This window comes from Meleagris gallopavo, chromosome 8, assembly GCF_905368555.1.
Source record: "Meleagris gallopavo chromosome 8, MGAL_WU_HG_1.1, whole genome shotgun sequence".
Taxonomy (NCBI): domain Eukaryota; kingdom Metazoa; phylum Chordata; class Aves; order Galliformes; family Phasianidae; genus Meleagris; species Meleagris gallopavo.
In genome coordinates, this window is record NC_139411.1 from 3587022 (window position 1) to 3608952 (window position 21931).

The 21931-nt window shown below is 41.1% G+C and overlaps 1 protein-coding gene across 9 annotated transcripts in view; it reads left to right on the forward strand.

Moving 5' to 3' along the window:
- The window catches only part of PCDH15 (protocadherin related 15), a 682309-nt gene that overhangs the window by 640672 nt on the left and 19706 nt on the right, over positions 1-21931 (forward strand). For 8 of the 9 annotated variants that reach the window (XM_085229238.1, XM_085229233.1, XM_085229230.1 and 5 more), the window contains 3 exons: positions 11316-11492; positions 15735-15953; positions 19098-19208. In XM_085229238.1, coding sequence (XP_085085364.1) covers positions 11316-11492; positions 15735-15953; positions 19098-19208 — 507 coding nt within the window. The remainder of the gene's footprint in view (positions 1-11315; positions 11493-15734; positions 15954-19097; positions 19209-21931) is intronic. The other variant, XM_085229237.1, reaches the window with a different exon arrangement.

Below are 21931 nucleotides of genomic sequence, written 5' to 3' on the forward strand. Positions count from 1 at the left end.
AGGGAGTCCGCTTCCTGGAGCTATGAATAATAGACAAGTCTGCTTGCTTAACACTAAGATTTTGCTTTCAGAAAGTGTCAAGTGTTGGTGTTGACTGGATAGTTGAAGAACAGCGTATCTTTTCTTTACAGTAATATGAAAAGTTGGCCTCCGCTTTCCTAACCCTTCCAGGTCACCGTAGCATGCTTTACTTTACACAAATTTCTTTTGTAGCTCCCATTTTGTTGAGTGCAGAAGGCAAACACGTTCAGCCCTGCAGGTTTTTACACAATGTAGCGCAGATCTTAGAACATTAATTTGGATTTAGGCTGCGTTTGAGGTCCTCCCAGTTCTGGATTGTCATGCAGCCAAAGGAGCTGCCAGCAAACTAGAGCTTTTCCAGAGGGCAGTCTGAAGGTGGGGTAACACAAGCCAGCCTTGATAGAAGAGTGTCAAGTGCGTGATGTGTTGGGGGACTGAGACCATGAACGCTGGAACAGGCAGCGTAGCAAGAGCAACCTTTCTTGATCCCTGCAAATATCTCCTTTTGTAACCACTGGAACAGCTTGTTTCCAGCTCCCAGCAGATGTCAGCAGTGTTCAGAGCCCACATTGTACTGTAGATGTCCCTCAGTGCTTTCCTCCTGGGCTCAGTATCTGGCAAAGCCTGCCACAGTCTTGGAAAACAGCCTAGAGTAATGCTCCTCAGTCTGTGCTCCAAGAATTCCTTTCCTGCCAGATTAGAAATCTTCCAGAACAGTTTCTTGCTGTTCTTAGTCCTTGCGCATGGAAGTCTCTGACAGTTGTGTAAATACTTGACAGTGAGTGAAGCTTTCGAATGAGAGTAAACATGAAATTTGCAAAGCCAGCTTTTGAATGCTTAAAATTAGGTTGGGAATGCTTTACCTCTGCAAATGCTGTGAGGCCAGGAAATGAAAATGGTGTAAGAATGTCGCTTCTAAAGGTGTGTTTTTAAACACAACCTTTGCTAGAAGGGGTTATGTGAGCATTGTTAAAGAAGTGCTGCATTGTTTTTTTGAAAATACTGATAGAGATGGAAAGCTTCAAAAGTTCTTCCCGTAAGTGTCTCTTTCACATAGAAATCTATTTGTTTCACTGTCATGGTCAAATTTCTTCTATCTTCTCCCTCAGGTTTATAAGAATGTATTCTCAGTATTGTTGCAAAGGCTTTAACTATTTAAGCGGAATACAAAAGCAAAACAATAGGAATTGGTAATGTTATGCTGCACAATATGGAATCACAGGCAGAGGAAAAACATGTTAGAGACTTTCTCAGGCTAAAATGCTTTGTCTGAAAAGCTTTCTAAATTAGCTTAGATTGTCTTAGTTCAGCTGGGACAGAATTGTTTTCTTCAGAGTGCCTGGTATGATGCTGTGTTTTGGTCCTAGGAGAAGAACAATGCTGATAACACAACATGTTTGTAGCTGCTGCTAAGCAGTGCTGTACAGAGCCAAGGCCATGCACAGCAAATGGCCCGGGAGCTGGGAGGGAACAGAATGAGGATGGCTGACTTAAGGTGTCCAGAGGGATATTCCATACTATATGACATGAAGCAGGAGGAGTTCTGAAGGGGGTGGGAGTTCATCTCTCTCTCTTCTATTGCTTGGGGGCTACTGGGCATTGGTCATCGGGTGGTGAGCAATTGCTTGTGCATCACTTGTTATATACATTCACATACATATATTCCGTGATTTGCCATAACTATAATAATAGTTATATGTAATAAAAAAGAATACTTTTCCTTTTCTCTATCTTAGTAAATAGTTTTATCTCAATCCACCAATTCTACTTCGTTTTTTCCAATTCTCTCCCCCACCCCACTGGGATGGAGGCAGTGAGCGAGCAGCTGTGTGGTGCTGAGCCATCTGCTGGTTAAACCATAAGTCAATGTGGAGCTCCCAGTGTGGAGCTCCAAGCAGATTTTACCAGAGCGTGTTAATGCAGGGTGTAGTGGTGGTTTGATAATTGCTGGTCACAATGTTAATTTTTTCCCCTATTTATGGACTCTATGGGAGTCTTTTCATGGAACTATATTGTGCAGCACCTTGCTTGCTGCTTGTTTTTCCTGTTGCATTGTTTATCATCTACAGAGTTGGATTAATGTTTTTATTTTGCTGTGCTGCGTGGCCTTGGCCTGTATTGTGATGAAATTGGCAGCTGAGAAACTGCTGGTTTGTATGCATTCAGCATTGCAATCATCTTTGGGCTATGGAATCCATATTGTTGATACTATCAATAATTACACACTTTGCTTTCTCTCCTCGGGGAGCCCGGCTATGGAGGAGATAGTGGAGGACACTTTACAGCAGTTCCTCAGCCTCCCTTTCATTTTTCTTTCTTTCCACAGAGCTAGTTACAATAGCTCTTGACAATTCTGAATATCCGTCAGATGTTCAAACCAGCAGATTCCTATTGCTGTGTCATGAATGTGTTTCAGGTTATGTTTGAGATTAAAGCGTTATTGAAGTATATCACCCAGAGATCTGCCCTGATGCAGGATAGTTCTGAGTGGTAGAAGGTGTGGGATGATATGGGCAGGTGCCTAGAGCACTGGACACTCCCAGAGGTTTGGAACTTCACCTCTGAACAGCTGCAGAATCCTGTATCTAGTAGAATATTTGGAAAAGGTCTACTGTTGCTTTGGCAATCCTATAAAGGCACAAATCACTGCAATGTTTTGGGGCCTGCCCCACGTCTATCAAGCTCTGTTAAATGCTGTTCAGCATCCTCAAGGGGAAGAGAATACTTCTGGATCTGATGACAATGCAACGGTCCCTCCAACTGTGATAGACCCTGCAGTAGCTCCAGTTCCTGAAGCAGGTCCTATGGTTGCTCCAAACGTTGAGACAGATCCTGCTGTCAATCCAACCCTCTCAGCAAGCCCTGTGGGTGGTCCAACTCCTGTGATGGGCTTTGAGGTTGCTCCAGTTCCTGTGATGGAGCCTGCAGCTGCTCCAACACCTGCGACAGATCCTGCAGTTGCTCTGGCCTTTTTGATGGATCTTGTGGTTACTCTAACCCTTCTGAATGGCCCTGCAGGTACCGCGATCCTCACAGCCAGTCTTGAGGTTAATCCAACCCCTGTGACGAATCCTACAGCTCAACCAGAGAACCAACCAGTGCCTGTAGCTGTTGCGCATATAAGCAAGATGAAAAAATGTCTATGAAAGTCAGAAGGTTTTGCAAAAAGAGCTTATAAGTTTGGAGAAGACAGAGAAGATGGAGTGGGGCCATCACAAAAGCAGGAGGAAGAGAACTAAACCACGCAACTTTTGACTGAGCTGCGAGATTTGTGAAAGTATTACGACCACTGTCCAGGCGAGCACATTGCCACTTGGCTGCTCCAGAGCTGAGTTGGTGGAACCGATAGCCTGGACTTAGTGGGCAGTGAAGCCAAGCAGCTGGGATCTCTTTCTAGAGCCAGAGATGCTGACAGAGCAATTGGAAAAGTCTTTCACCCTGTGGTGGTGACTTGTCAGCCTTGAGGGAAAGGTATCCCTTCAAGGAAAACTTGGTAGTTAACCCAGGCAAATGGACCACCATGGAGAGAGGTATATCCAGCACTTGAGGGAACTAGCTGTGGTAGAGATGATGTATGGAATTAATTTGGATGATGATACCAGCTCCCAGGATCCAGATTACACGATGCAGATGTGACCGATGTGGCAGAGAGGTGTATAGAATGCACCGTCACTGTATGCCAGCACCGTGATAGGAAGGAACTGGAAAGATGACAAAAGTCCAGCAGTAGATGAAGTGGCTGTGGCTGCTTTGACAACATGAAGATGCTCTTTCTTCCTCCTTACACGCCTGTGTCTCGACTATTGAGGAACTGTCCCAGAAGGTCCAGCAATTCAAACACGATATGTCTTGTTCCCCACCCAACCGATATCTCAGCTATTAGAAGTAAGTGTTCCTCTGCTTGAGAGAGAGGATGCACACCGTGTACCATCCTGTGGTTTTACCTGCATGACCATGCAAAGGGATATGAGGAAGTGGGATGGAAAACCCACCTTGCCTTTACAGGCACAGGTAAATGAGCTGCAAGGGAAAAAAAGTCACAACAGAGGGTCCTTCCTGGAAAATGGCAGCTCCCGTTTCCAGCAGGCAGTTCTCCAGACAGAGAAAATGGTCTGATCTTATCTTTGAGGTTGACAACGAGCCTTTTGGTTCTCATACACTAGAGATGAGTTAAACCACAACACAGATGGTGCATTAATTTATGAAATGAGAACATTTGGTATAATTCATTAACATAAAAAAGACTATCATTAGCAAAATTGGCCACACCAGAGGTTATTCAGCTCTTTTGTGTCACTTTTTATGCCAGTGGAGTGCTGTTAAATATTAAGCTTTGAGAATATACCATTAACCACCAATTGCAATACACTGAGTTAAAAAAACTTACAGTTGATCATTTTGGAAATTGTAGCAATCTTTCCTTTCCCCTTCCCACCCCCCCCCCAAAAAAAAAAAAAAAAAAAGTGATTTAAACAACTTTGGAGAGCAAGTTACACCAGATTCTCCCCAGCCGCCTGTAACATTCACTAGAGAGTGGTTACAAGCTATTAGGAAATACATAATTCAGAACGTTCGCACTGGAAAGGCTTACTCAGCACAGCCTGAGAAGTATGTTGGTTAATGGTCCAAGAAATACACCTCAGAAGAAAAGATTTAAAACATCACTCTCTACTTGGCTTAGGAGTTTTCACTTTCTGAGAGATAAAACGAGTATGTCTTCAGCTGATATTTCTGATGGTGTCGCGATTCCTTGCCATAATTCAATAAGCACCTCAGTTTTCCACCAGCTGCTTTAATTTCATCAACAAGCTTTCCATACCCTGTGGACTACACGTCAATGTCAGATTTGCCATTTCTTTCACCCACCTCGATTATGATGGTTCAGATGGGTCTATTTGTGTCTGCTGTAGGTGACAGGAAATGGTGTGAGGCTTAGAAGAAAATTCATGTGCATGTAGCTCTCCTTCAGGATTCTGGCTTCTCTCATCTGATAGGTGTTAGAAATGTCGTGTGCATTCACTTCCTTTGTATGCACAATACATATGGAAGATGACCTTGAAATGGAACAATGGGGGGGTAGCTCAGTGAGGTCTTCTATGAAATACTCCATCGTACTCCTCTCAAAAGGCTGTTTTAAGCTCTGCAAAAACTCTGGAAATAGTATTGCTTCGGGAACTTTCTTTTACCATTAATTCAGTAAGGTGAAAAGTAAGCATGGAACGAAAGGAGGTTAATTTCCATCCATATGGAGAAAATCTCCAACTTGGTGGAGGTGGAGTCATTCATGGAAAAAGTCTGATGGAATCACCTTATTCTGAGAAATGCATAGGTACAACTATAGCTAATTGGTTTACAATTTAGTAACAATTGTATAATAACTATATCTAGACACTAAACCCTTGACATTGCCATATCAAGAGATTTCCACTGTCTTCTGATTTTTTCAGCATGGTCTTGGTGGTGATTTTGTATTTTGACTTCATTAAAGATAAGTGACAGTGCAGCCTGCATGTATTTATGCAAAGGCAGACTTCTCAAAATGCTTGTACTGGTAATATCAGGGCTTTTGAGCTTGTTTTCTATCTGTTTTGCTCTGGGGAGCATTTTTCCCTCTCCTGGAATGGAGAGCTGAGGAGCTGCTAGCTGAGTTCAGAATTCCCAGCCCTTTGGCCCGCCTTTTCTCTGCCATTTTCCCTTTCACTTCTCTGTACTGAGTTGTTTCACATTAAAGGAAATTGCAAAAAATAGCAAATAGTGAAATTAATTAGACATTTCCCTCCAAATGACCACATTGTGTTTCATATCCACACTATGATTCTATGATTCTAAATTTGACTGCTTGTAGAATGACACCAGGTAGTGGTTGCAGTGTATGGTGGTTAACAGAGATCAGCCCTTTTCTTGGGTGATCTTTGTTCCCACTGTGATCAGGATGATTAATTAATAAGGCTACATTCAGTAAATTAGATGATAAAGACTGGGGTTTGTTCAACTTTAGCGTTTCCATATAGTACTGTCAGCTGAGAAGCACCGGCTCAGCGATCTCCTTCCTCAAGAATATCAACTGTTAATGCATTCTGCTGATGCATTTTCTCTGAAGCACTGTAATGCAGTGCATGACTTTGCAGATGAATCTGTGAATTTCTGCTTTATTTTGAAATTGCTTGCTATAGCGGTAAAAAATCTTGTATGCTGGGATCTGAAGATAGGTCCTTGGGTCGAAGTGAGGATGAATGTCTTACTGTTTGGCTGAATGGAGTGTAACGTTCCCCCTGCAACTGGGGGAAGTGATGATGAAACAAAACGCTGGAGCGTGCGTAGGGTTTGTGGAGGACAGGATTATTCATGATGAGCACAAAAGGAGAAAAAAACCTGAAGTAATACGTAAGAAAGCAAATTTCCTTTATGTTGAGCAATAACCCAATGTGCTTTTATAGGATTAGGGTAACTAGGTATAAAGACATTATCTCTTGGTTGTTTTCTAAATAATTTAATGTTGTTACATGCAGAGTAAATTGGCTCAGCGGTGCTCCTTCCTGCCTAGGTACATGCTTTGTATCTAATTTGTATTATGTCTGATAGAATAGTAGAAATAATCATTATCAAAAGCTTTTTGCAAAGAAGGAGCATTCTCAAGTTCAAAATAAACCTCATTTCCAGCTTTTTTATTTTGCATACCAGCACAAGCTGACTGCTCTGTGCTCTGCTTTGTTGCCAGATTTACTTACACTTTCAAATACCAAGAGTTTAGACTTGTTTTGCTAAGAAATTGTGGGGAACCAGAATTGTCAGTTAGAGGTTACAGACTATATGGTCTTCATTGCTTAGAGCTCAGAGTCCACAGTGCTTGCTATATCAGAGTCCTGAAGGAAATACGATTCTTATTTTATTTCTTAAATAATTTTATCCGCTCCAGAAACTAAATAAACACAGCAGGCTATCATTGTCAGAGAAAGGAAATACTTTTTTTTTCCCCATGGAATTTTCTGCTGAGGAAATTGTGCACACATTACATTGAGGTAATGGCAAGAGTCTAAAACATCCTTCAGACTGAGTTGTTTCTTCAGTTTGTGAGCAGCTTCTGAGCATACGCATACAGCCGAGCTCAGGGGTGTCTGGAATGTCGCAGTGCTTTCAGGCTCTGTTGTGCATCTTCTCTGCCAGTGAAAGGTCTATAAAACTGGATGCTGCCTTACCAAGTCTTGAGCAAGGACTGTGAGTGTTACAGAGCTGCCATTGCCACGGGGCTCTCGTGTGGCTGATTCCATATCCCGTGCTTTCAGGTGGATTAGCTGGTTCGTGTGGAATTTCACAGTGGTTTCCAAGGAAACTTTATAGAGAGCCTTATGTTTGCCTGTTCTTCGCATCTTTCTCAGCAGCAGGTCTTGTGTCAGGATCTCTCCCATGCCGGGATATGGCTGGTGAGCTGGATCCATGCTGGGGTGCAGCCCTGTGCTCAGCAGGAGTCTTCTCTGCCTGGGATGGGCTGCAGCAACCTCACCCCCACCATACACAGTGCTGGCCGCTGCCTGGAGCTGCTGCTTCCCAGGCTTCAGGGTTGGACCTCCTGGTTTCTGAAGCATTCCAAGAAACAGAATGCTGCATAAGAAACCAGCAGACCTGTAGTGGACCATATTTGAGTTCCCTGAATATTTAGGGCCATACTGTGTCCTCAGTGGCAATGAAAATCCTCTTGTCCTTCCTTTCAGTCCTCAGGCATTGCTGATGGGAATTTGGATGGCAGTAGTAATGAAGATGAACAGGGAGGAACTTATTTTCATTGCAGTGTATCTGCAGAGCTAAATGGAGTTAGAGCAGTAGGAAGGCATCATTGCCACTTAATTTTTGGTTCTACCACGCATGCACGCCACTGTGGAGAGAGGATTGCAGTTCTCATTGCATTAACAAGGAAGAGGTGAATTTTAATCAAACTTCGACTAATAAACACTACAGAACTGCACATGCTGCTGTAACTTCAGGCATTTTAAAAATTGGCCTTCTGACAAGTGTTGGATGGAGCTGGCCACCTAGTCAGGTCTGTTGGCATGCAAGCTGAGGTGAATGACTTATAAAACAACTTCACTGGGAACTGCCTTGTCTTTAAGTGCAGTCTTTAATTGCTGCTTTTCAGTCCTCGGTGTGTTTTTTATATATTTCAGGCTCAACATTCAGTTTGTGTGTTTCAGATGAAATCTTACTGATGCTCCACCACGCTGTGGTGTGTCTTGTGGTGCCAGTTAAAGCCAACAGCTGCAATGTGCTTAAGTCTGATAGTAGTCTGTTCTTTGTTCTCCAATTTGAATTATTAAAAGCTATTCTCAGTGGCAATGAGTTCCAGCAAAAGCCATGCCAGGAATTTGTGAGAGGGAATTTTATTACCGAGTTATGCCAGAAGTGACCCAACATTGGAACCATCCAACTTTACAGGCTGTTTTGTGTTGGGGAAATAATAGCTGTGTGCAAGGAAGCAATAGCAAACTCCCTCGCAGTACCTAAAGAGGATTGTGTACTAATGAGGGAAGCAGACGTTTTATGGACTTGTTCTTTGTGAATCCGTGTGCAAAACACCATTCTAAAGACAGCTTACGGTTTCTTTAATCCCTCGTACTCACCTAATGTTTAGGGATTTGTTCTGTCAAGATTTACCTGGCAGAGTTGTTGTTATTCAGGTGGCTGTGACAGGTTAGTGCCCTGGCTGCCAGTTACACGTGTGCCAGAGGCAGAGATGGGAAGAGTTTACCGTATCTGCGAACTGCAGGCATGCAGCAGGGCACTGGTCAGCCAGCTCTGTGCCAGCCTGTCTGCTTCTCCTTGCTGCCTCTGTTATCACTACGAGAATGGCTCTGCACTAACAGTGTGTATTCATTTTGGAGAGAGAAGAGGACCTGTGTCTGACAGATTTGCGTCTTTTGAAATCTTGGGGAAATGCTTCTGTCTTAACGGCGTGCTAAATTTTCATGTGAAGAGCAGAGTAAGGAAATGGATGAAGATGTATCAGTGGTTGTGCAAAGTTACACGATGTTGGTCAAGTAACCTCAGCCACTGCAGAAGATTTTGTGTAAAACACCAAGTGGCTTCCAGAAGAAATGGGCTCACATTGCACCAGGGGAGATTCAGGTTGGACATTAGGAAATACCTCTTCTCTAAGAGAGTGGTCAAGTGCTGGAACGGGCTGCCCAAGGAGGTGGTGGAGTCACCAACCCTGGGGGTCTTCAAGAAACATTTAAGTTTTGTACGTAGGGGCATGGATTAGTGGGAAATATCGGTGGTAGGTAGACGGTTGGAATGGATGATCTTGGAGGTATTTTCCAACCTTGGTCATTCTACGATTCTGTAGTCACTTTTAGTATGAGATTGGTCTTCCTCTGCGCCCTAGAGCATGCATCTTGGGTGCACCAGGCAGTATGCTCCTTCTCATTACCTTGTCTTGCATCCTAAGTAAACTATTGCTTTTTGATGTAATATTTCTATCACATAAATTAGCCCAGAAACACTGCACTTCCTCAATAGCTCATAGTTCTGATGGAATGAAGAGACTTCCAGGCTTCTCTTATTTATCTCTGCCTATTTTTTGCCCTTGTATCCAACATTGATGGTATTTGATTTTATGCCCTTGTTTATATACCTCTCTGTGGTCTGCCCTTCTCAGCCCCAGTTTGTAAACCTCCCCACATCAGCATGTTAGCATGGAAGGGTGATTTTCCCTTTTCCTTTGGGATTAATTCTATCTGTGCCCAACAGCTGTGGATAAAGCTCTCCTAAAATCACTGTCTAAGCAGCTTTCCATTCCCCTCCTGGCTCCATCCACTTTTACTGTTGTTTAGCTCCCCACCATCTCTCCTGTTCGCGCCGTCTTGATGGGAGCACCAGTTCTGCTTGCTGCATACAGAACTTGAAGCGTGTACAGCTGAGCTGTAATACCACCGCATCTCCTCGTGGTTGGATAAGGAGTGGTGCAGGTACACAGAAGCAGTCTGCTACAGGAGCTCAGCAGGTTTCACAGGCCCCATCAGAGCAGCAGATCAGACAAGTTGGAAGGAAATAATACATGTTTTAACTACAGTAAGATACTGCCCTTTTTAAAATCGCTCGTTAGGTCAGCAGTGAGTTGCAAGCATAGCTTCCCTATAAAATCCCACATCTGAGGCTCAGGTGTGCTTGCTGTCTGTGCAGAAACTTGTCAGGTGCTCAGTGATGTCCTTGCACCATTGACATTTTGCCTCTGCAGACACACCACAGACACTTCAGTATGACCACATCTGATTTCTTTGTTTGGAGGGACATTCTGCAGACATCCGTTCTCACTTTGCCTTTTTGAATATTGTAGGAATAAGTTCACATTTTATGAATAACCCCATAGACAGTTCTTATTTGAAAGCTGCAGAAAAATATGACATTTTGAATGTGGAACAAAGTCTTCCAGAGTGTATAGTAAGATGTTTCTGGACAGTAAGTAGACAGAAAAGAAAAAAAAAAAAAAAAAAAAGGAACTATCTTCAATAATAGCGTGCTGCATCATCAAGAACAAATGACAATTAAAATGAAAAAAAGGATTTTTATTTAACAGATTTCATATTTTCAGAATTGTAGCATTCTTTTGTATCGTCATACTGTTATACATATCTTCAGTGTGCCTTTATACATTCTGGCAGATTGTAATTAAATCTCCTCTTTGGAAAAAGGACATATTTGTTTTGGTTTATTCTTGTTATGTCCTTGTTATGTTGGGCATAGCTGCCTCCAAATTCTGCCAACTTATCCTTCTTCTGCTTGCTAAACTTTCGCAATATATTACATTCTTTTCTGTGGTAAGCCGGTCAACCCAGTATTCCAACTTCCTTACAGCTATAAAACTTGCTCATGCCTTCCAGAGTAGCAGGTATTCTGGCACCTGATACGTCATGCTGTGTTAGAGGACCAGAGGAAATATCCCACAGAAAGTGGTTGAAATTGTTGTTTCTGGGTGTGACAGGTTATTGTATGCACCCTGCGTGAGGCTGGAAGTGAAGAGCTCTGAAACCATATGGCTAGACAAAAGGATGACAGGGTGGTGTTTTTTGGGGTGAAATATAGATGGTGTTTCCCATTTAAAACTCAACTGATGTCATAAGTACAAAGCGGTGGACCTAAGGACACTGCTTCTGATGACCTCTCCTAACACTGCTGAGCTTTTCCCAAGAGTTGAGCATTCAAGAGGTTATGTTGGAGTGGAGTTTTTTAAGTAAAGTGCTCTAAAAGTTACCATCCAAGTCAGTGGTTATTGTCTAGTAGTATCTCCTTCATGTCACCTTTAGGATTCTGGAACGCTACGTCCAAGATCAGATTCCTGGTGCAACTGTGGTGGTGGAATCCATTGGCGCACGGAGGTTTGGGGATGGATACTCGGAAGAGGATTATACCAAGTCTGACCTCATGGTCTACGCAATTGACCCACAAACAAACAGAGCTATAATGAGGAATGAACTTTTTAAGTAAGTATATTGTTTGTCATTCTTTTCACGCTTCTAGGGACTGTGTTGAAGCCTGTCGGTCTGTCTCTGTTAGTAACTGGTCGACACAACAGGAACAGAAAAAAATCCTTTGAAGAAACCGGTGTACAGTGCCTACTTCTGCAGTGCAAACAGCTTGAGATCCGTTCCCATGAACTGAACAACCCCCAGTAACTGTGTTTGTTTGAACGTTCTGCGTGCGTATCAATGCAAGGAAAACACTAATGCAAGTCCTCCTCTAAAGCTGACTCTTTTTGTTTCTTTTGCACTTCTGTGTTTGCTTTATATCTCAATGAAAACTAGACCAGACTGCTCAGTGATGGCATAAAGCAGCACCTCAGTCAGCAACCTATAAAGCAAATGGCTGTGAGCTATCTCAGTGGACTGTGATTGAAAAAGGGCTTGTTCTCTCGAGCTCTTAATTTAGTACAGATGAATTATAGCATACTAAAGCTCTGCATATATTCGGAGTTTATAGGTTGGAAAAGATGAGTGTGATCAGTCTGACCTGGTATAATAAAGACCATAGGAATTCCCAGAATTGATTCTGTTTTGAGCACATCTTTCAGCAAAGGAACTGCTCAAGAAAATCCAATCAGCTACAACCTTTGTGATGTTATTGCAGGGGTAATTATTTTTACTGTCAAAAACTTCAGCTTTTTTGCCTTTTTTTTTTTATTTGTCTGGATTCAACCACTGAATTTTATTACAACTGTGAGTGCTAGATTGAAGCACCCAATTGGTGCTTTTAATGTCTCGTTCTGCCAAAACCAAAGCTTATGATCACATCATCCTCTCAATTTTTTGACAAATTCCTTGTGTTCTGGACTCTGAAACACATTTTACGTGTCTTAATCGCTTGCACTTTTCTCTGGACTTCCTCCGGTCTCCCAGCATCTCAGTCATACAGTCTTTTTCGGTCTTGGGAGCAGCAAATCCTACCTGTTACTTCTTCCCTTCTGAGGAGCAAGGTTCTTCCAGTCATAACTGGTTGGAAGTATGGCTGAGGTGGGAACCCAATAAAAATATTCAAGGTCAAAAATGAACTGTGTGGTGCTGCGCAAGTTCAGAAAACAACTGTGACCCTGATGATGGTTGGAAGTCCTGTGAACCCTTATCATCTTTGGAAAGCACCCTGTGGATCCACTGGTGTTTATGTATGGAGTTTGTTCAAGTCCACGGGGAGAATATTTTCCTCTTGCAGGCTACCTTTGGGAGAAAACGTTTCCTCCTTCATTTTGGTGCCCATTGAAGAAAGTAGAAAAGTCTTTTCAAGGATGTTCGTGCATCCACAGAAGTACACTGAGAAAGAGTTAAGCTAGTTAGAAAACAAATTTTCAAGTGTGAACGGAAGGTTATGCGTTCGCCTGGTTTGAAAATGCATGGGATATTATCAACTTAGAAACAATCCCATTAGAATGCACCATGTGCCTGCATGCTCAGCTTTTTTTTTTTTTCTTCTAATTCTCTCCCTGCTCTTCAAAAGCTTTTAAATATGTAAATTAGCAAAACCCTGGGGAATGCTTTCCAGGCTTTAGGGTAGAGGTGATAAAGTGTCAGCTTACTAAAAGGGGAGAAATGAAGCAAGAGTTTTGTAGCATGGAATCTAAAGTTAACAAGTTCTTGCTATCAACTGGGTGAATCTCAAGAGATTTCACTCAGCTCAAGTACTTGCCCACATCTAAAAAGAAATTCCTTCTGTGACCATCTTCCCTGGAGTTTTTATCACTTGAGAGATCACAGGACATAAAGCAGTGCTACTGGGAACGGATTGCCGGGAACCACAATCATCCTTCTGTCAGCCAGGAATCTGCTCAGGATCGTAGCAGAAAATAGATTTATCAGTGAAAGCTTCAATCAAAACAACAGGGCGTGATGGGAGAGAGATTGCATAGCTTAGAAATCGTCAGTATAACAGCTGCCCTGTGTTCCTAATTGCCAGCCGGGGAAAATCTCTGTCTGTCTGTTAATTTTCCCCTGTCCTGTACTTTGTTAGACTGATAAACAGTGAGAGATTCATCCTTTACCTTAGGACTCCTACAACTGATTCCCTGACATCTTTATTAACCAGGAATCTGTCTTGTTAGGCTGAAAAATGTCTGAATAGTAACTACACTTTGATATTGTCTCCTTTGTCATACCCCTAAAAGACTTTGAGGCCACTTAGATAGTACTGCAGACTGAAATTATCAGCTTCTTTTTTTTTTTTCTTATCTTTCATATGAAAGGGTATTTGATTTATTAGAGCATAAAAAAAGTGGAATTCAGAAATTTTTTCCTGCATACATTAAGAGGAAAATGTCCACCATTAGAAATAAAACACTTACCCTGTCTGAATCCTTTTGCACCGTGTGTCATGCTTCACGATGGAGTTAATGTGCACTGTTGAGTTACGAACCTGGTAAAATAGGGTTTGTCAAGAAAATGCTAACAGAATTTTTAAGAGAGGCTGTTAAAACCTTGCAGAGATTTAATGCTGTCCTAGCTGAATGCTGTGTTTGGCTAACAAGGACTTGCAGCGTGCACCACTGACATCTAGCGTACAACAAAAGAATTAGAGCTCTTTTTGTACTTTTTTGCAAGTATCATTGCAGATCTTCAGGCTGTGAATAGAGATTTTTGCTCCGTTACACAAAAAAATGTTTTCTGGAAGAAGCCACAGCATTAGTTGTTGAATATTGTTGAGTTGAGTTGAATATTAGAAGAGCATAGTAATACAAAGGCAAACAGATCTTCAGGATGCCTTGGTTTGCTTCTGTAGGATTGAAGGTGTGTGACTAGCTAAGGCTCCTCTTCAAGCCTGCCATCATAAAACTGATACTCAGAGTTCTGCTATAGCTCAGAGCCAGCTGGATCCTCTTCATCCTGATGGGTGCCCCTCGCTTTGAACTTTGTGGCTGGAGTTTACGGAAACTACTTGGCAGCTTATGAAACGGTCAACCCTCACTTCCAAAGTGATTCAAGAATTTTTATTTTTCTTTGGAAATTAGAGCCCTGCCCTAAATAACTCCCAAAGCAAATTTTGTTAGCAAAAATACTGGTTTTTTTCCAAAAAAAAAAGTCACCGAATGAATATTTTCAATTAGATGGGAAATGAAATAACTTTCTTGAGATCTGGTTGCCGCTCTTGAAGCCACCAATTATCAGATCAGACAGTCAACTTCTTCCACCACATTTGCTCTTTCACAGAGTTTGTTAACCTTGATAATCATGCTCTTCAAGCTCCTTTCTTAGGTGGTGCACTAAATCTGAAGGTGAGCAGAAGACGAACATTGCTGTAGTTTGCAGGCAGTGTCAAGAGCTCCTGGTTAGCTAATCCCTGAGATTTAATCTTTGTGCCTTGTAGGGCTACTTAATACCACCTAAAAATTAATGGGAAGGTTGCTCTAAACTAGAATAGCTCAAAGTCAGTGAAAAACCTCCATGTTGTGCCAGATTTTGAAAGGACACATCATTCAGCAACTCTGGTGTTCATTCCCACTGGAGGTGAGCTGATCTCATCATTGTCCTCTGTGCTTTCCTCCTGCCATCCTAAGGAGAGTCAGAAAGTCTTTCAAATAGTTCATTACGGAGCATCAGCACTGTGATTTAAGAAAATAGTAGAGACATGGAGCCTAACTAGGCAGAGCAGATACAAGAAGAAGGTTCAGAATTGTTGCAGCTGTGCAGCTGCACAAGCAGGGAATTATTATTCTTAGTGTTTTTTTGTTTTTTTTTTTTTAGTATGTTTTCCCCCATGGCTCTAATATTGCAAGGAAGGTCAAAAGGGAACAAAATGGATGAATCTCCCACCAAAAACAAATCGCCCTAACAAACTGAGGGAAGTCCTTTCTAAATTAGCTGCCTTTAGATTAGCATCAGGTTGAACTTCAGTCTTAAGGGATGTGTGCCATGAGGGTTAGTTAATCCTTTGCAACAGAGCAGTACAGAAAAAAAGCACAAAGCAAACTTTACCTTGCTATTCTACAGCATGAAGAACTTTTTGCCCCTAGAAATGAGAATAAGCTCCAGCTCACCTCTCCTTTTCTGTGTTTAAACTGCGTTCTGGCTTTAAATACATTGGAGTTATCGCTGACAAAGAGATTACGGGGAATTACAGAGATTCTTAAGTACGTAAAGAAGGGGTACGTGCCTTATCAGAGCAGAGCTATTAGCCCAGCTACACAGTAATTCGAACACAGTTAATGACCTTGGCTATCATAGTTTTCTGTTTTGGCACCGAAGGTTCCTCGATGGCAAACTGCTGGATATCAATAAAGAATTTCAGCCGTACCTGGGACAGGGGGGACGCATCCTGGAGATCCGCACCCCGGATGTGGTAGCAAATGTCAAGAAACAGGCGCAAGCTGTAGGCTACACAGAAGGTGCATTGCTGGCTCTGGCCGTCATTATCATCCTGTGCTGTATGCCAGCTATTTTAATAGTCATGGTCAGCTACAGACAGTAAGTACTCTTACTCCTTTTTGTGATTGCATAGTTGTAGTAAGGATGCTACATTTCTTAGCTGCGGCTCTTTGAAAGATTTCCTTTATTACATACAGGAAAATGTAGTCGGCATTCCTCACGTCACAGTAGTTGGTTAAGGCTTGGTGAGGGTTTGCACAGAAAGAAAAGGCGCAGGAAATGTCTTGCTATATTTCTGAAGTTATGGTCAGTAACTGTTTTGGAAGACATCAGGAAACACAAAACCAAAAGCCAGGCATTTGAAATGCAAGACCTGGATTCCGTGCCAAACAAACAGACAAAGATTGCTGGCACAGTAAGTGAATCCAATATCAGATTGTGTAGCTCAGGCAGAAGAAGAGGAGGACTTTACTGTTTTGTTATTTAAATCCCAAAATGTTCATGGTTTTTTTTCCCAAGCTGTGTGCTTCTTAATTGCAAACCTTTAATGAAGAATTGATTTTATGCCTTTTTAGCACTATCCAAATCAACATAACCAGAATGAACCTGCTTGATATTTCCATTCGTCTTTCATAGACATAGAGTTTTAAGTAATTGAGCTAACAAGCTAATGAAAGGACTGAGATCACTAACAAGTTCATGTGAAATGGACGACTTCAGGTCCACTAAAAATTACTTAGCTTCTCATGAAATAGTCTTATTGCACATGCATGCTCAAATCAAAAGATGATCAATAATTACAAAATCAAAACATAAATAATTTGATGCATCTTCTCCAGTGATGAGCTTCATTAAGCTTTTGCATCCATCAGTCTGTATCACCATGTCCTTCTCTCTCCATTTTAAAATTGGTGAACAATCTCTCCTCTCCTCTCCTCTCCTCTCCTCTCCTCTCCTCTCCTCTCCTCTCCTCTCCTCTCCTCTCCTCTCCTCTCCTCTCCTCTCCTCTCTTCTCCTCTCCTCTCCTCTCTCCCCTAACCTCCGCTCCCTTCCATAACAGTATATCTCAGAACTGCTTTACATCTACCAAACTCATATGTAAAATCTGCGGCCAGTGAAATACTGCTGAAGCAGTTCAGTAAGTTTGTTATTATTGATTTTATTTTATTTCCTTAAGAGAGCTAATAGCAATATTTTTCCTCAATACTGGTTGTTGAGGAGCTCTAAGGAATCTTCCTAGCTTCATTTCATGAAAAATCACATTTTAATTTTCTAGAAGTATGATTTGGAGTTGGATTTATAGCAGACCAATGTAAGTACATTATACTTTTGTGGAAAATGTATCACTGAAGAGGACCAAAGAAGATGTAAAGGCTTTTTAACGTTAGTAAATTCCAAAAGCTAACCTAAGCCATATGGTCTTTACAGCCTTTTTCTCCTTTTTGAAAGGCATTTCAGTATTTTTCCTGGCAAAGTAGATGCTTTGGTCCGCCACTGAGTGTGGAAATTACAGTGGGATAAAAATGTAACTGTAATACTCACAGCACATGCAATGGAAATGATAAGATTTTCTCACCGTTAAAACTTTTTATGTGCAATAGGTCCATTTTTCAGTGCTTTCCAGACCAGTGACGATGTTAACATACAGTGAATTCATTTCACTTACTAAATCTTGTAAAAATACTAGTTAGATTGCATGAGTTATCTTCTATGTGGATAATTATCGCTGTCAAATTGTGGCTCAGTGCCTACATTTATGGCTTTTGTAAACAAGGCAGAAACTCATTATTCCTTGGTGTTAAATCGTGCCCTTAAAATACACTGTCCAGTGTACCCCCAGAAGGTAGGCACATCATTTATATAATGTACAAAAAACACTGTCTTCTAAATAGAAACTAAAAACAATATTCCTTCCCCACTGGAGACGTTTTTTGTCACATGTAAAAGAAGGAGTTACAAAAACTCATCCTCACTAGTCTACCCGCTGAAGAAATACCACAGTATCCTCTTTTCCCATCTTTTCTGCTTGTGTGCATGGCAGGGATTTGTTTTCTGTAAGCCCGAAGCAATTTTCCCCACTGTAATTCATGTTTATGCTGACTGCAGAATTGCTCCAAGAGTATTGCAAATAGCAGCTTAAACACTGTTCAGCTCTGGAAATTATGATTCTTTAAACATGTCATTAATTCTCTAATTTTATGTATGGAATAATTAAGTAGCATCTAGTTTATCACTCCTATTAGTTTCACTGTTTAGGACAATTGCTTGCAAACAGAATTAATTTAACCTTCCATTTTATCTCTTCATCTTTTTTTTGCATAACAAAACAGATTCAAAGAGTAAGTATTTATTTTCTGGTTTGTTTCTAATAGTTTGAATAAGAATGCTGACAGCTTACCAATGTTAGTTTTTGAGAAGGGTGACTGGAATTCAGTGAGACTCGCTTCCTACACTCCAGTTTGGTCCTGAGCATCACATGTGTCAAGGTGTTTTAGTGCTATTTGTATGGCTACACTCCGTGTTGTATTAATGCATGCTAACACGTTAAGTAAAGCTGTCATCCACAATATAGCCTGTTTCCCACAGGGGACAAAAAAAAGGATTTCCCTGTTGTAGTATTCCTCAAACAAGCAAGTGCACGTCAGACTGGAGTGCAAATGAGAAAGCATGGGTTTCATTTTCAAGATATGGACAATAGAATTTCTTTGTTTTACAGTGAATTTATCTATGGGGAAAAAAAAATGGGGAAAAAAAAAATCGGGAAAACTAATGAGAGAAAAACTCACCGACCAAATGCAATGAGAAAGGAGTTGTAAATGTAAAAGTAAACTTTGCCAGGGGGTGTTTAACAGCACAATCTCTGGTGCTTGATTGAAGCTGCCGATCAAAGGAGTGTATTCTCTCCACTATTGGGCTTGGGCCACCAGTATAGATAAACCTCCTGATGAGAGCAGTGCCAGAGCCTGGAATTCCTTGCTGTAAAGTGGCATGCTGCAGATCAGGAGGTTTCTGACGATGAGGAGCTCTGGGATTTACCCAGGAAAGAACAGCTAATGGGGAGATGAAAAAGATGGGTAAAAACTCATGTTACCACTTCTCTTTAGAAGTTGAAAGGCAAGAATGTTCTGAAAACTTCAGAAAACAAAACGAAACAAAACAAAAGTAGACAAATTCACAGCTTCTCTTAGGTCTCAGAGTGCTTCTAACAAGTCTGTTTCTCCATCCCTACGCGGCTTACCAAAGGCGACAGGCTGAGTGCGCTAAGACTGCAAGAATCCAGATGGCCCTACCGGCAGGCAAAGCAGCAAGCACTGCTGCCAATAACCTCTACGAAGAGCTTGGAGACAGCACCATGTAAGTATTCCTTGCCATACAGCAACATGGTAATGACTGAAGCCAAGATTCATCTCACAGAGATGTCACTTGGAGAAATCTTGCCTTTGCGAGGGGATATTTCTCCAGCTGCTTGGGGGTCTCACATATCTGGAAAATAAATAGAAGGAATCTGTAAGGAGATTTAGAAAAAAATTAACCTGCTAAGGAGGATTTCTCTTAGTGCAAAGGGGAATATCTAACAGGTATTAATTTGGCAGGAATTGAGGCATAATCAGATGGGTTTTTTTGAGAGCAGCAGCCTTTGCTGACCTGGTGAGCCAAGATGGCTTCTTTATAGAAACCTATGCCAACCTTTTCCAAAGCTACTGCGTAAGCACATCGAGTAAAACTGCTGCTCCAAAACCCTCATTTGCAGTAGTATAAAATATTAAATTTGGTAAAGCGTTGTTTTATTGTCTTGCTATTTTTTTTTTAATCAAAACCATTTGAAAATGAAATATAAAGGAGCTACCAGTGTAGAGGAACCACTGGCAGTGCAGTGGAGGCATCTTTTACCTATTACATGCTTGTAATACAGTAATATTGCAGAGATGCCTACCTTTTCATGCTTCTGTAAATCTGAAGTTTATGGAGTCCAACAGGAATTTAACTTTCAGTATGGGAATGTTACAGCAGAGAAGAGCCAATTAATATTTGTATTATAGTAAGGGAGTGTTGCTGATAACCTCACCACTCTTATTTATCTATGTTTATATCTTAAAAACAAGTGACACCGAAGAGGGTAGCAATAATAACGTTTGGAGGCAGAGTGACAGAGCTACTGGTGTAAGTGAGGACTGCCAACTTCTGTATTTTCTGTCATAATTTGTTTAGCTCCAAGTGTTGAAATGACAAAGATGCTGTGATTGATTTGATTAAACATTGAGGAGGTGTGACAAGGCATATAACTACTGCTTTAACTCTTGGCCATCTGAAAGCAGTCTCTCAGTTTGAAATGAGCTTTTTCTTTTTTTTTTTTTTCTGAGCTTGAGCTTTTTTATACATGGAGATGGGAACTATACTAGAAGCAAGAACTGCTTCTCATAAATGCTGGATTCCCTCCTTACACCTTTTGCCTCTGTAAAATGTTACGGCTTGAGCAGGGAGGGAGCACATAGTCACCTCTCTGGATGTGAGCACTTCTGGTTGTGAACCAAATAGGATCACATCCGTACACTTACATATGCTGTGAAATGCTGGACGGAATTCCTGCTTCTTTTGAACTGATTAGGTACTTGCTGAAACTAACGAATGACTTTTGCTGATTATAATGGCAGTGTTAAAACGCTGATAATCAGCAGGGATTTAATGTCTCAGTGGTTGAATCTGTGTTTTGTACTCCAATTAATGCCTTCGTCTAAACCCAAATCAAGCCTCATTGTGCTGGGCTATTTTACCTGCAAAGATTTGTTATGTTTTAGTACCGAAACGTACAGGTATCAATTTGTATATTGATTTTGAGACTTAGAACTAGTTTTCAGAGCACTGAAGTAAGATTGTGTATTTAGAATACCTTTTCCGTGGTGGCTATCATCCATTATCAGTTAAGGAACTGATCAAACACCTACTAACAGAAATCTTTTAAAAATAAATGAGCACTTTTAGGAGTTTAAAAAAAATCAGTAATACAATAAAAACAAGTACAAATAATCTTTTCTCTTTGTTTGCTGCCAATTATTTGATCTCGAGGCAGAGGTATAACCTTGGAAATTATTCCTTAGGAAGTGTCTTTTACTAACTTCTAATATGAATTTTAGTAAAATATGTCTTGCCTTCAGCTGTCTTGAGAGTCATCTTTCATTTGCAGCACTGCTTTGTGTCTTGTTTTCTTAATTTGGTGTTTATAGCAAATGAAATGAAACCAAGCTCTTTAGTTTTAAATCTGCCTTGTCTCATAATTTTCGTTTTCCTCTGTCTGGACACATAGGCATCAGTAAGTAAGCTCATTTCATTGTCTTAATATTCATAGCTACTAGAAATGCTAGTTTTCTTTTCCTTACTCCCCATAGTACCTTGCAGACCGAAATTCATTTTTTATTTGTCCATTGATCAAGTGCAGGAAAGACATTTACTGTGAATTTCCAATACCCGTATGCCTCTTCATCCTTTTGTAGGAACTAGAGGTGAAATATGATTGCTGAACTTGAACGGTATTATTTCTAAAGCCAAATAGTCCCACTTGCTTAAATAAATAAAGTCCTGAGTGCATGCACAAAGGTTTGCTCTCAGTTCATGGACTTAAGATGTTCGAATTGATGCAAGCAAAATCTTTTAGTCTGCTACTTGTAAATCCTTGCTCATCTTTCAATTTATGAAGATATGCATACTGGTGAGATGATGTTTTCATTGGTTAAAATACCTGTACATAAACAGAAGGTGATTTCAGGATCGTCTCGTCTGAGAGAGGACTCGGGTGAAGCGAGGAAGGAGCTGAGAAGCTTTTGAAATAATCCATTCCAGTAGCACAAAGGTTATGTCATCTTGCATGAGCTTTCTACTGGAGGCCTTCCTTCAAGTTCAGAATCGTTTATTTCACTCATCTCTAAATAGATGGAGGATGCTTGACCAATCTCACAGTACGCTGTTTGAGAATGAAGAATTAGTTTATTGATAGTGTGAAATCAATTATTCTTCATCCAGCTCTACACCTGAACAGTTATCTACAGTACATGATTATATTCTGTCCAAAGGCATAATGATTT